The sequence below is a fragment of the Desmodus rotundus genome, chromosome 4 (genome assembly GCF_022682495.2).
Source record: "Desmodus rotundus isolate HL8 chromosome 4, HLdesRot8A.1, whole genome shotgun sequence".
Taxonomy (NCBI): domain Eukaryota; kingdom Metazoa; phylum Chordata; class Mammalia; order Chiroptera; family Phyllostomidae; genus Desmodus; species Desmodus rotundus.
Window position 1 is genome coordinate 88,356,467 of NC_071390.1, and position 12,615 is coordinate 88,369,081.

The 12,615-nt window shown below is 36.9% G+C and overlaps 1 protein-coding gene across 1 annotated transcript in view; it reads left to right on the forward strand.

Moving 5' to 3' along the window:
* The window catches only part of GRID2 (glutamate ionotropic receptor delta type subunit 2), a 1,366,498-nt gene that overhangs the window by 986,692 nt on the left and 367,191 nt on the right, over positions 1 to 12,615 (forward strand). Inside the window, exon 9 of the mRNA XM_024574830.3 lies at positions 12,485 to 12,586. Within this exon, the coding sequence (XP_024430598.1) occupies positions 12,485 to 12,586 (102 nt within the window). The remainder of the gene's footprint in view (positions 1 to 12,484; positions 12,587 to 12,615) is intronic.

A 12,615-nucleotide genomic window follows, 5' to 3' on the forward strand; every position in this document is an offset into this window, starting at 1 on the left:
TTTAAATTGGTTTGCTCATTTTATAAGAAACTATTCACAAAATAGACCTGACCACTAGTAATAAAAATCCCATACATGATTTGTAGGAAAGGAATTTAAAATTCATTTACATTAAGAACCATTTCATTTTCAGATGAAGATACTGATTCAAAAATGTTCTTACTTGAATATTCTTGAATGTTCTTACTAGGTCCTCAAATAGACAGTCTAATGTTCTTTAATTTTTCATCAGTCTTTAAAACATGATCTTTCTTTTTCTGTATTGACTTAGTCATAAAATATATTCACAAAATCTAGCAATATCCGTGTATATTAGCTATAAATCTTTTTGATCCATATGACAAAAACTCAATTTGAATACCTGAGGCAAGAAAGAGAGTTTTTCTTATGAGGAAATTTCAACTTCTCAAGGGCCCCAAAACAAATAGAGCTAACTACAGAAACAGGAATTAAAGCCATTTGGGACTGCCTCTATGCCTCTTGTTCTATTCTTCCCCGGAAAATTTTGTTATTAATTGAGGTCAAAATGGCCTAGCAGGTTCTGGGACTAACCTATCTGGTTTCAAATCCTGGCTATTTCAGTTGCCATCTAAGTGACCTAGAACAGGTCAATTAAGCTCTTTAATCCTCTATTTCCTCATCTGTTAAAATCATGATTGTTATAGTATTTACCTGATAGTATTATAGCAAAAATAAATTCAATGATAGGCAGAGCTTGGCACAATGCCTATCTCATAAGAAGTCTTTGATAAAGGTGAACCATCATTATAAAATGAGAGATGTCAAGAGCTGAGCTGGGGAGCACTGAGCTACCAGGTGTGGGAGCAGTTGATTAAGACAAGTCAAAATGAGAATAACAATCCAGCCTTTATTTACCTACTGCCATTGGAAAAGCAAACCTAGAGGAAAGGTCCAGGCTCCCCATAGAATGGCATCAGGCGAGGGTCAGTCATATCGATACAGATGGGGGGAATTGTCTCATGGCTGGAGGGAACACTGATCAAAATGTTCCTTCAGTTTTATGGACCTGGGGGCTGGGTGGGGAGGGAAAAGAGAAGGGATAGGAATGGAGAAATACTAAGTATAAAGATAGATTAAAGTGTTCTCGAGGTTATCCCCTCTTCTGAACTCTTCAAGGAGGCTTTGGCCAGGGCCCCGGTAGCTCTGGAGGCTCCTGGGTGCAACCTGCAGATATTTTATAAAAGCTTCCAAAGGGGACTGAGTTCTTTACTACAACTCCGCTTCACAGGCCCGGAAGGTAAAGCCATTGTAATTGCCCGTGTCAGGCCTAAAAAAACCACTCACCAGTTTTGGACCAGGAGGCTGGGTCTTCAAAGAGGATTCTGTTATCTTGAGAGGGCTTTCTCCTAGATAGGTAATGTTTCATTCTCAACAGTTTCTATTTTATGGATATTTTTTGGTTTTATTTCTAGTGAAATGGTATAGATACAACCCTTAAAATGAGGCCTGGAATATAGGAAGAACCTGGCATAGGTTAAATAGTACTCAATTTCTTAGCATTGCTATTGTTGTCATATAATTGTTTGAATTCAAACTCTAATATGACAACTTATCCTCTACAAAGTAAGGTAATATCATCATTCCTCATACTGAAAACTTTCATAAAACATTTCTTGATCTTCATTACACAGATCTGTAAGAAAGATCACAGAAAGATTTTTATTATACCCCTTGTGCACCCAGGAAGAATGAGAATTGCTAATTTACATTCCATATTAAAAAAAATTTAAAAGCTCACCTATTAGCTGGCAGCACAGTGTCTTGGCTATATTTATTTAGAACTTCATTTAAGGAATCATTTTAAAAATCAACAATCACTACAAGATGTAAGTTTCTTGTTTAAAAATCACCTAAATTTGTTTAGTATTTAATGAAAATTGAAGCCCCACTTTGTGATCGAAATTATGTATTTATTAAAGGGGGAGACAAGACAATAATTTTTCCTCACCCCCTTGGAAAGTGACAGATAACTAGTGCAATAAGTATTAACCATATAAAATATAGATTAAAAATATAACTGTGATATTATAAATGAGAGAAACGTGAAGCAGTATTGGAGTGACATGAGATAGCCTAGGGTAGGGACAGGTGGTCAGAGAAGTTTATCCTGAGCTATCGATGTTTACACTGAAATTTAAAGGATGAGTAAAAGTGAATTAAGTCATTTATTGAGTAATGGCAAGTGTTTAAGATTCTGCCAATCAAGGAAAACTATGTTTTTAAGATCATTGGTCTTCAATGGGACTCAAATCAATGATTTTGAGCAGAAGGAAGAAATAAACATTCAACCAGAATAGAATGGAGAAACAAAAACAAAAACAAAAAAAGCAGAGAGGCTTAGGAACCTCTGGAACAACTTTAAACATTCCAACATCTGAATTATAGGGGTGCCAGAAGGAGAAAAGGAAGAGCAAGAAATTGAAAACTTATTTGAAAGAAGAACTTCCCCAATCTGGCAAAGGAAATAGACTTCCAGGAAGTCCAGGAAGCTCAGAGAGTCTCAAAGAAGTTGGACCCAAGGAGGAACACACCAAGGCACATCATATTTACATTACCCAAGATTAAAGATAAGGGGAGAATCTTAAAAGCAGCAGTAAGAGAAAAGGAGACAGTTACCTACAAAGGAGTTCCCATAAGACTGTCAGCTGATTTCTCAAAAGAAACCTGGCAGGCAAGAAAGGGCTGGGAAGAAGTATTCAAAGTCATGAAAGGCAAGGATCTACTCTATCCAGCAAAGCTGTCATTTAGAATGGAAGGGCAGATAAAGTGCTTCCCAGATAAGGTCAAGTTAAAGCAGTTCATCATCACCAAGTCCTTACTATATGAAATGTTAAAGGGACTCATCTAAGAAAAATGAGAAGATCAAAACTACTATGAACAGTAAAATGACAACAAACTCACAACTATGAACAATGGAACCCAAAAAGAACAAAACCAAAACAAACTAAGCAAACTAGAACAGGAACAGAATCACAGAAATGGAGATCACATGGAAGGTTCTCAGCGGGGACGGGGAGGGAGGAGAACAAAGGGAAAAGTTACAGGAAATAAGAAGCATAAATGGTAGGTACAAAATAGACAGGGGGAGGTTAAGAATAGTATAGGGAATGGAGAAGCCAAAGAACTTACATGTATAACCCATGGACATGAACTTTGCAGGGGATGCTGGTGGGAAGGGCAGTGCAGGGTGGAGGGGGATAAAAGGGAGAAAATGGGACAACTATATTGGTTATATAATAGTATGACCAGTAAGATATATTAAAAAATTAAATCACTGTTTTTCAAATTTGACTGTAATTTGGAATCATCTTGAAGGTAGAGTTAAATGGATTCTAGGCATTTTTTTTTATAGGAAGTGAAATTTATAGAAGGCCAATGAACTAGATGTTAAGTGGTAAACTGACTTCTTGGTTTCTGGCTAGTGGAACTTGATGGATGATAGGGAGTAGATTCTGAGCTTCATCTTTTAGATAGTTGAGGTGCCTTTGAGATATCTAAGCAGAGATGTTGGAAAGAGTAGAATATAAGGAAATTTCTGGTCTTGAGATTTTTAGCCTGGGAACAAAAATCTAAAGTGCAATAGAGATGATTTACATTAAACATTATAAATTAGTATTAACCTTTTAAGTTTCATTAAAATAATTATTTTCCTTGTACAAAACACTGTAATAGGTATGACACACACAAAATGATTAAGATGGTGCCAAAATTAAGAACTATAACTTTAGAGTCATTCTCTATCACTAAAACCAATGACTCCAGATGGTCAGTCGGAGCAACCAACAGAATACTGTTATTGTAGGAATAACAATAATGAACACCTCTTTAGTTTTTATGTACCAAGAACATGTCTAAACACTTGCCATATATTGTCAATTAACACTCCCACCAACCCTGTGAGGAAGTCACTTTTACTATTCCCATTTGAAAGGTGAGAAAATTGAGGCCCAGCATCACCAGCATCACAGGCCCACCAATGCCAGAACTAAGTAGCCTGGTTTTAGAGTTTCTGAATTTAACCACTATGATATATTGCCTCTAAATAATAGTAATAGCAATTTTACACCATTCATTATTTTAAAAGAGGAGAAAATGTATAATAATGTTAGAATATCAGTAAATCAGTTAAATACCAGGTAATATCTGAGAGAGGCCACTATGGCTACATAGAACAACTTTGAGCTATTTTCATATGTATAGATGGCTTCTTGTGTTTATATTCTTTATTTGTGGAAATCACTTAAGTTCCTCTTGTTGTAAATACATTTTTACACACTGAAGAAGGTTTTTTCAGCAGCAATACAGGGAAATATAAGTGGTCAAATTAGGGGATTTTTTTTCTGACTTTCAAAGACATTTTGTCCTGAAGAAAACCCAACTGCTAAGACTATTCCACATAATCTAAAGAACAACCACTATTTCGTGGTAATGACCAAACTGTAGGAATGGAAACTTAGGAGGAAATTTCCCCTAGGGAGCCAGTTTCACCAACTGAACTTATTTTGCGGGAGGAAACTCCATACGGAAAATTATTATTGGAGGGATTACTGGCACCCTGCATTCCTATAACATCAAAAGGACGACATTCCAATTTAACTCCATCAAACTGTTTTGGAGATAACCTGCCATATGTTTTTTGTTTTTTAACTTTTAATCCATTACACAACTGATATCTACCAAATAAAAGCTGTCTACTTCTAACTGGTTGGCTTTCAGCTACTTTGCCTTTGCCTTTGTTGTTTCCTCTTTTTCTTTGAAGGCTTAGAAAGCAAGTAAAGGAAATACAGTGACTGGCAGCACCTCAGCACAGTGGATATTTTGTGTCCTGCAGCTGGAGATTTGGTACTACAACTAGGCTTCGTTGGTTCCATATGAATACAAGCTATAAATGTAGGGATTTCCATTTGGTATCCAATTAAGAGCTCTCTTGACTCCTGTTATTAAAGCCAACATGCTACTGAGCGTAAAATTAAACTTGAACAGTTCAGCTCCTTTTGACATTGTAACACTGCCTGAAAAATAGGAACGTAAGTCAAACATCATTCTTTAAAGCCCATGGACAAATGGAAAGTGAAAACATTGAGGGAAAAAGTAAATATTTAAAACTTGGATATTATATTAATGATATAACATGTGATGTTAGGTAGGAACATACTACTGTTCTCATGCAAATACATCAACCAGCTGGTTGAACACAAGATATTACATTGATTTTAACAGAAAGCTACAAGATTATTATTGCTAAAGCTCCAATGAAGGAGATAATTAAAGCATTAAGCATTTTTAAGCTTATGAGATGACTTTGAGCAATAACCAGAAAATACTATAGGAAATCGACGTACGGTAATTGAAAGGAAATTGAATTACTTTTTATATTTGCATCCCTTCTAAATTTAGTCTAGACTGCCAGCCCATGGAAGATAGCAAGTCTTTTGCCATCGGCATTATGACTTTCTGTAAATCTCAGGTACTGCAGGGGCCACTTTTATTATTATTCACATGGAAGGGAGATTTTCTGCATTTTCTTTATTAGTCTCTGGCCTCATTGTTTGTTTGTTTGTTTTAAACAGATTGAAAAGCAAAAACACAACCAGACAAAAACGACTTTCTCTACATAGCCAGGGAAGTCAAGTTAACGAAATTTCAAACAATGTAACCAGAGAAATTGTTAGATGAGCCTCACATTTGAACCTAAGTGAAATCCTTCTAGTTTTTATCAGACACTATGTCAGTCTTGCTGTGCTGCAAGGGATAGGACCCATTGTAGATACAAATTCAGTTTGGATCTATATGAACTCATTTTTATTGCTTATTATTGGAAGAGTTACTACAGTCAGACAGAATAGCTTGAGGTGAACCTCTGGGTAATGAATGGCTATGAACAGAAATTAAAGAAGCTTAACACTTGAGAAATCTTTCAAAATGATGGGGATAATCAACATTTCCCTTGCTTGTTGCTGATGTTTACTTCATCTTTCATGTTTGGTATACATTTTAAGAGGCACCCTCAGGCTTTAGGGTAAATGAAATATGTGCCATGCTTATCTTTAGTAAGTTGGTCACACAAGGTAGCGATTTAGAATCTCTTGTCCCCTTCATTCTTCTACCATTTTCCTTAATTTACTCAATGCCTCTTGACTCTTGGAGTGGATAAAAGATAACACAATGGAAGAAGCAGAACCTCTGGATCCTCAGTTGCTCCTTCTGTAAAATAGTAATGATACCTTTTTTGTTGGGTGTTTTTTCAAAGTAATTAATGTAAGTAAAGCTCTATGCACTTGTATATGTGATAATAATTTTTACAAAAATAATGACACTGATATCAGATGATGATGATTTTGCCTTTAGAATTGTATTAACAAAATGTGAATTCACTAGCTATTATATTGAGCCAGCTTTTAAGCAGTTCTAAATCTCAGTGTCCTTGACTATAAAATAAGAATAACTTCTCTACTTAACCTTAAATAGATCCTGTTGATGAAAAGAGTCTTTAAACTGTAAAGTAGCACCACATTAAAAAAAATTGAATCCAGACTTTAAAAAGCACTGGTTTAAGTCTTAGTTTCCTTTCTTGGCAGATATGTGACCTTAGTTGATTACCTAGTTTCTGTGCTTATAATGTAACAATGATAATGGCACCTTCTCATAAACTTATTTTGAGGCTTAAATGAGATCATGTATTAAGAGTTCAGTACCATGATGACATATAGAAAGTATTTTTAAAAACTAAAATATTGTTCTATTCAATAGAGGAAATAAATATTATTTTACTTTTTTATTTTTTGTAGATAGAATTGGTCCTTTTTATTTTATGTATTTTATATTTTATTGATTATGCTATTACAGTTGTCCCCCTTTGCTCCCCTCTACCCAGACCCTGCCTCATTCCCTCAGGTAATCCCCACACTGATGTCCATGTCCGTGGGTCATGCACATGTGTTCTTTAGCTACTCTATTTCCTGTGCTGGAGTTTACATCCCTGTGACTATTATGCAACTGTTAATTTGTACTTCTTAATCCTTTCACATTTTCACCTATCCCCACAACCCCCTGCCACTGACAACCACCAAAACGTTCTTGGTATCTACGACTTTGTTTCTGTTCTGTTTGCTTGTTTATTTTGGTTTTTAGATTCAGTTGTTGAAAAATATGTATTTGTTACCCTATTGTTGTTCATATTTTTTATCCTTTTCTTCTTCTTAAAGAAGGCCCTTAACATTTTATGTAATGCTTGTTTTGTGGTGATGAACTCCTTTAGGATTTTTTTTTTGATGTGGGAAGCTTTTTATCTGTCCTTTGATTCTTTAATTTTAAAGATTTTTTAAAGTAATTTATTTTTAGAGAGAGAGGAAGGGAGGGAGAAAGAGAGGCAGAGAAACATCAATGTGTGGTTGCCTCTCATGTGCCCCCACCTGGTGACCTGGCCTGCAACCCAAGTATGTGCTCTAACTGGGAACTGAACCGGCAACCCTTTGGTTTACAGGCCAACACTCAATCCACTGAGCCACACAGTCAAGGCTGTCCTTTGAATCAAAATGATAGCTTTACTTGGTAGTGTAATCTTGGTTGTAGGTCCTTGCTTTTCATCACTTTGAATATTTCTTGCCAATCCCTTCTAGCCTGCAAAGTTTTTGAGAAATCAGCTGACAGTCTTATGAAGGCTCCCTTATAGGTTACTAACTGCTTTTCTCTTGATGCTTTTAAGATTCTCTTTTTGCCTTTAACCTTTGCCACTTTAATTATGATGTATCTTGGGGTCAGCCTCTTTGGGTTCATCTTGCTTAGGACTCTCTGCGTTTCCTGGACTTGCATGTATATTTCCTTCACCAAGTTAGGGAAATTTTCTATCATTTTTTCCAACAGGTTTCCAATTTCTTTCTCTCTTCTCCTTCTGGCATCCCCATTATGTGAATGTTGGTACACTTGAAATTGTCCCAGAGGCTCCTTACAATATTCTCAATTTTTGATTCTTTTTCCCTCTTGCTGTTCTGACTAAATGTTTTTTTTCTTCCTTATAGTCCAAATTATTGATTAGATTCTTGGATTCATCCACTCTACTGTTGATTCCCTGTAAATTGTTCTTTATTTTAACTAATGTATCCTCCATAAATGTATCTTAATAATGTATTCTGACTGGCTCTTTTTTATGGATTCATGCCCTTTTTTATGCTGTTGAGGCCCTCACTAAGTTCCTTGAGCATCCTTATAAACAGTGTTTTGAACTCTGCATCTCATAGCTTGCTTGTCTCCATTTAGTTTAGTATTTTTTTCTCGAGTTTTGTTCCATTCTTTCATTTGGGCCATGTTTCTTTGTCTCCTCATTTTGGCAGTCTTCCTGTGTTTGTTTCAAGTATTAGGCAGACCTGCTACATCTCCCAGGGTTGGTAGAGTGGCCTAATGTAGTAGTTGTCCCATAGGGTCCAAAGGCACGGCTTCCTCTATTACCCAAACTGGATACTGAAATGTGCCCCCTGTGTGGGCTGTGTCCACTCTCCCATTGTAGTTGAGCCTAAATTATTATTGGTGCATCCAAGGTCAGCCACTACCTGTGTTCCGTCCCATGTCACACAGCATAAGCTACAAAACAATCTGCAGCTGGAATCTACTTGTGCTGGGCTTGGAGGTACCAGGCAAGGCCAAGCTGTGAACCAAGGCCAGCTGTTGCTAGTGCCAGGCCTAGGGCAACTTAGTGAGAGGCATGGGGCTCACTGAAGCCATATGCTGCTTGTTTGACATAATTCAGAAAATTTGAAGCATGGCCTGAGACAAGCCATTCATACAGAAAAGCCACTGGAAACAGCTCAGGTGGTCCTAAAATTTGGGTGGGGCAAGGCATGAGGGAATCACCAGGGTGGGACAAACAGTGTGAGCCAGGTTGATGGAGTTACAGATATAGTGCCTTCCTGCCAGCTCTGTGGCTCTGTGAGGGGAAGGCTCCCCAGAAGAGGAACAGTGGCCTCTGCCAGCACTTCTGTCCAGAAGAAAGCTGCTTTTCAGCTCTCGCACTGGTGCTATGCAGTTCAGTTTGTCCACATTCTCTGATGCCTTTCAATCTGCTGCCCTGATGCTGGAGCTCTGAGGGAGTATGTCTGAGTAAGTCTGTGCCTTAGCTGTTTAAGAGTATCTGCCAGGGAATCCAGCAGTTTCTGTCTTCTAAAGCCTCAATCCCCACTGGTTTTTACAGCCAGAAGTTATGGTGACTTCTCTTCCTGGCACTGGAACCATGGGCAGGGGGACCTGATGTGGGGCTGGGACACTTCATAACTGATATATCCCTCCCAAATTTTATCTGCTGCACATGAGTGTTGGGCCAGCCCTTCCATGCTCCACCCCTCCTACCAGTCACACTGTAGTCTCTTCTTTAATTTCATAGTTGTAGGACTTCCATTCAGCTCGATTTCTGATGTTCCTGAATGATGGTTGTTCTATAGTTTAGTTGTAATTTTTATGTGGTTGTTCAAGAAAGCAAACCTTGTTTTCCTACGTCTCCGTCTTGAGTGAAAGTCTTTTTTTAAAAAATATATTTTTCTTATGCCCGATGTTGATATGTGACGAGTAGATATATTTTATTTTTGGTTTTCCAGAGATTTTGTATCTTATACTTTCTTTACCTTAAAATTCAGTCTCTGAAAATCCTAGTTTGTATGGTCCACAGCTAACATTCAAGTAACATTAAGTATTGGAGTTCATGCATATGAAGAACTGAGTTAAGTGAAAGGAATTACCAATCTTAAAATATAGGCTGCTGTTAATAAGAACAGCAATAACTCCACAAGTGTTGTAATCAAAACACATGTGAGTCTGATAGAGAAAAAGAAAGGAGAAAAGGAAAGGGGAGGAAGGAGGACGAAAAAAGAAGAAGATAGAGAGATGAAAAAACTTTATGAAGCCATTAAGCAAAGGAGAAAATTACATCTTATATGTGAGAGAATCTGGCCAAACACTAAAATATATTAGTGCCTCATATCAGTTTATTTACTTGCCGACCATGGACACACTTGATATTAAAAATAAAACTTCAAGGAAGGACATGGATTGGCTTGGGTCACATAAACAATCATTAAAGTTGTTAAACCAAAAAAGCTGTAGTTATGAAAAAATTGGATCATTTGGAATACTTGTCTAGGGATAAAAAAAAAAAAGAACAGTTCCCCAAAGACCAAAGGGAGGGGTGGGACTTGTGCAAAGACAGGGCCACTGGAAGATCAATGTAAATAAAATTAAAAAAGGGAGAAGAAACATCATGTATGGTACAAATAATGTTTAAGTCATTATCCCGGTCTGAAGCCGAGATAGAGCTACCTACTTTCCCTAGTCCAGTTACTTTTTCATTATTGTTATTTCAACTCCCCGCCCCGATGCTACAGTACTTTAGAAATTTTAAACCACTAGCTATATTCAGTTATGTTAAAGGGAGGACAGAATCAAGAAGAAGGTGGAAATTATATATTTTAAAATGTTTCTCCAGAGCATCACTGAAACAAACTGCTCAGCAGGTTTCATTTATTCTAGCGGTAAATATTTTAACTAATCGGGACGCCAGAATCCTATGGTCAGGTTAACACTAAAGATGTCATTTATTTAGGCAAAATTGACAATAAGTTTACCAAACTTAAAAATAAAAACACTCAGTGTGGAAAAAAATGAGCTTCTGTGTTTAGTTTGGCAGCTTAGACATATTTATCGTGAACAAAATAAAGTAGCAAAAGCTATTCATTCAGTTTAGGATTAAGTAATATAATTGTAAAATGGATAGCACATTGGAAATTTAGCTCCTCTCTTAATATTGTAGATCACTTTTTCACCATTTGGTTCAGGAAAATAAAATCTTGAAAAAGTCATTAGAAAAAGTGCACATCAAGCAATGTAATTGAGGATAGACTTTGGCTGACCTCAGAAGAGAAGAAAGCTCAAAAGAAATTTCATAAGGTTTTAACTTTGACGAGAGGACTACAATATCTCTGATTAAATTAGACTTTCAACACATTTGGATTTGCTAATTGGATCTAAGTTCTAATTAGACTTTTTATGTAACTGAGAATGACACATCATTACATAAATTTAATGTGCTTTTACAGTTGAAACCAACAATTAGCAGCCTTTCCCAAATTATTTTAATAGGAAAAAATCTGGCTTTTTGTTTATATTGTAACATCCCTTTCTCTTAACATACCAGGGTGGGGCAAAAGTGGGTTTACATTTGTGAATGCACAAAAAAGAGTCTACTCTTGTGTTATTATTTATTAATTATTGTATTATTTTCCATATGAACAACTGTAAACCTACTTTTGCCCCACATTGTATTATGTACATTTTAGTTTTCTTGATTAAAGTCCTTTTGGGGAACTCAGCGAGAAGCTGAGCTTTAATAGGAAGCACCTGAAACACTTATTTGTGAGGGACACCTACCAGTATGTTGATGACTTTGGAAGCCACAAACAAAACACAACACAAAGAAATCAATCCCAGGCTGTAGGAGGAAGCAGCACAAATAACCATGTGTCCCCATTAACCATTCAGTTAACCAAAACACTCTCTGACTATGACTGAAGGTTTGTCACATTTTTTAAGCTGGGAAATGTGGGACAGGATCCCAAATGTGAAGGCTCATGGATCTGGTGTCCGGAGTAATGGCGTGACATTTCTCCCCAAGACACACATTGCGACATTCCCTTCGCAGCTGTGCTTCTTGAGCAGTTATCTGCTCATTCAAGTCACAGAATCTCCTTTTCTCATCATTTCTGAATTGAGAGTCATCCATTTTTATGCCTTGTGATTTATAGGTAGTAATTTTAAAACTAGTAGTCATCAGATTTGGATATTACAAGAAATAAGAACTACATGAATATGTAAAATTAAACCAGCATTTTGAAGAGTAAAAAGCACTGAATCATGACAAGACTTTAAGGGAAAGACTGTTGCCAAAATTATCCAAGTGAAAGATGGCACTGACAAAAAAGGGCAAATTATATTGTCTTATGTGCTGTGAATATTTGAAATCAACAAAGCCATATACATGATTTTTCCTCAAATAAAAGCAGTAATCCTTTCCAATGAAAGCAGTGTAACATCTAATTAAAACCACTGAAACTGTAAAAAAATCTAACTTGTGCAACAATTGATATATTAAAACAGACATTTTGCTAGAATTATATGCACTATTATTTTTCCAATTAGTGCATTACCAGGACTGAGTTATTGGTGTATTTATAGCTCCTCATTAAGTTGGACGTCTGCAGCCAGTCTCCGAAAGCATTCCAGGTGCTGTCATATGCCAAGCGATATTTAAAAGTGGCAAACAGTATTTTTGATTGCTCATTCACTAGTGAAAAGGAAGCCTGCACAGGGCCCTTCCTGCACGGGGCTATTCCAAGATTCATCACCCAGTTCTCTGGAACGTCTGTCTGTAGGTGACTGCATGGCTTCTCAGGCAAAGAAGTGATCGTGCTGTTTTATCTTTCAGCTTGGGTGCTGGAACCCGGTCACCGGGCTGAATGGGTCACTGACTGACAAGAAACTGGAGAATAACATGCGTGGAGTGGTTCTCCGTGTGGTAACTGTTCTGGTAAGTGTGATCTGAGCCTGTGGTTTTGG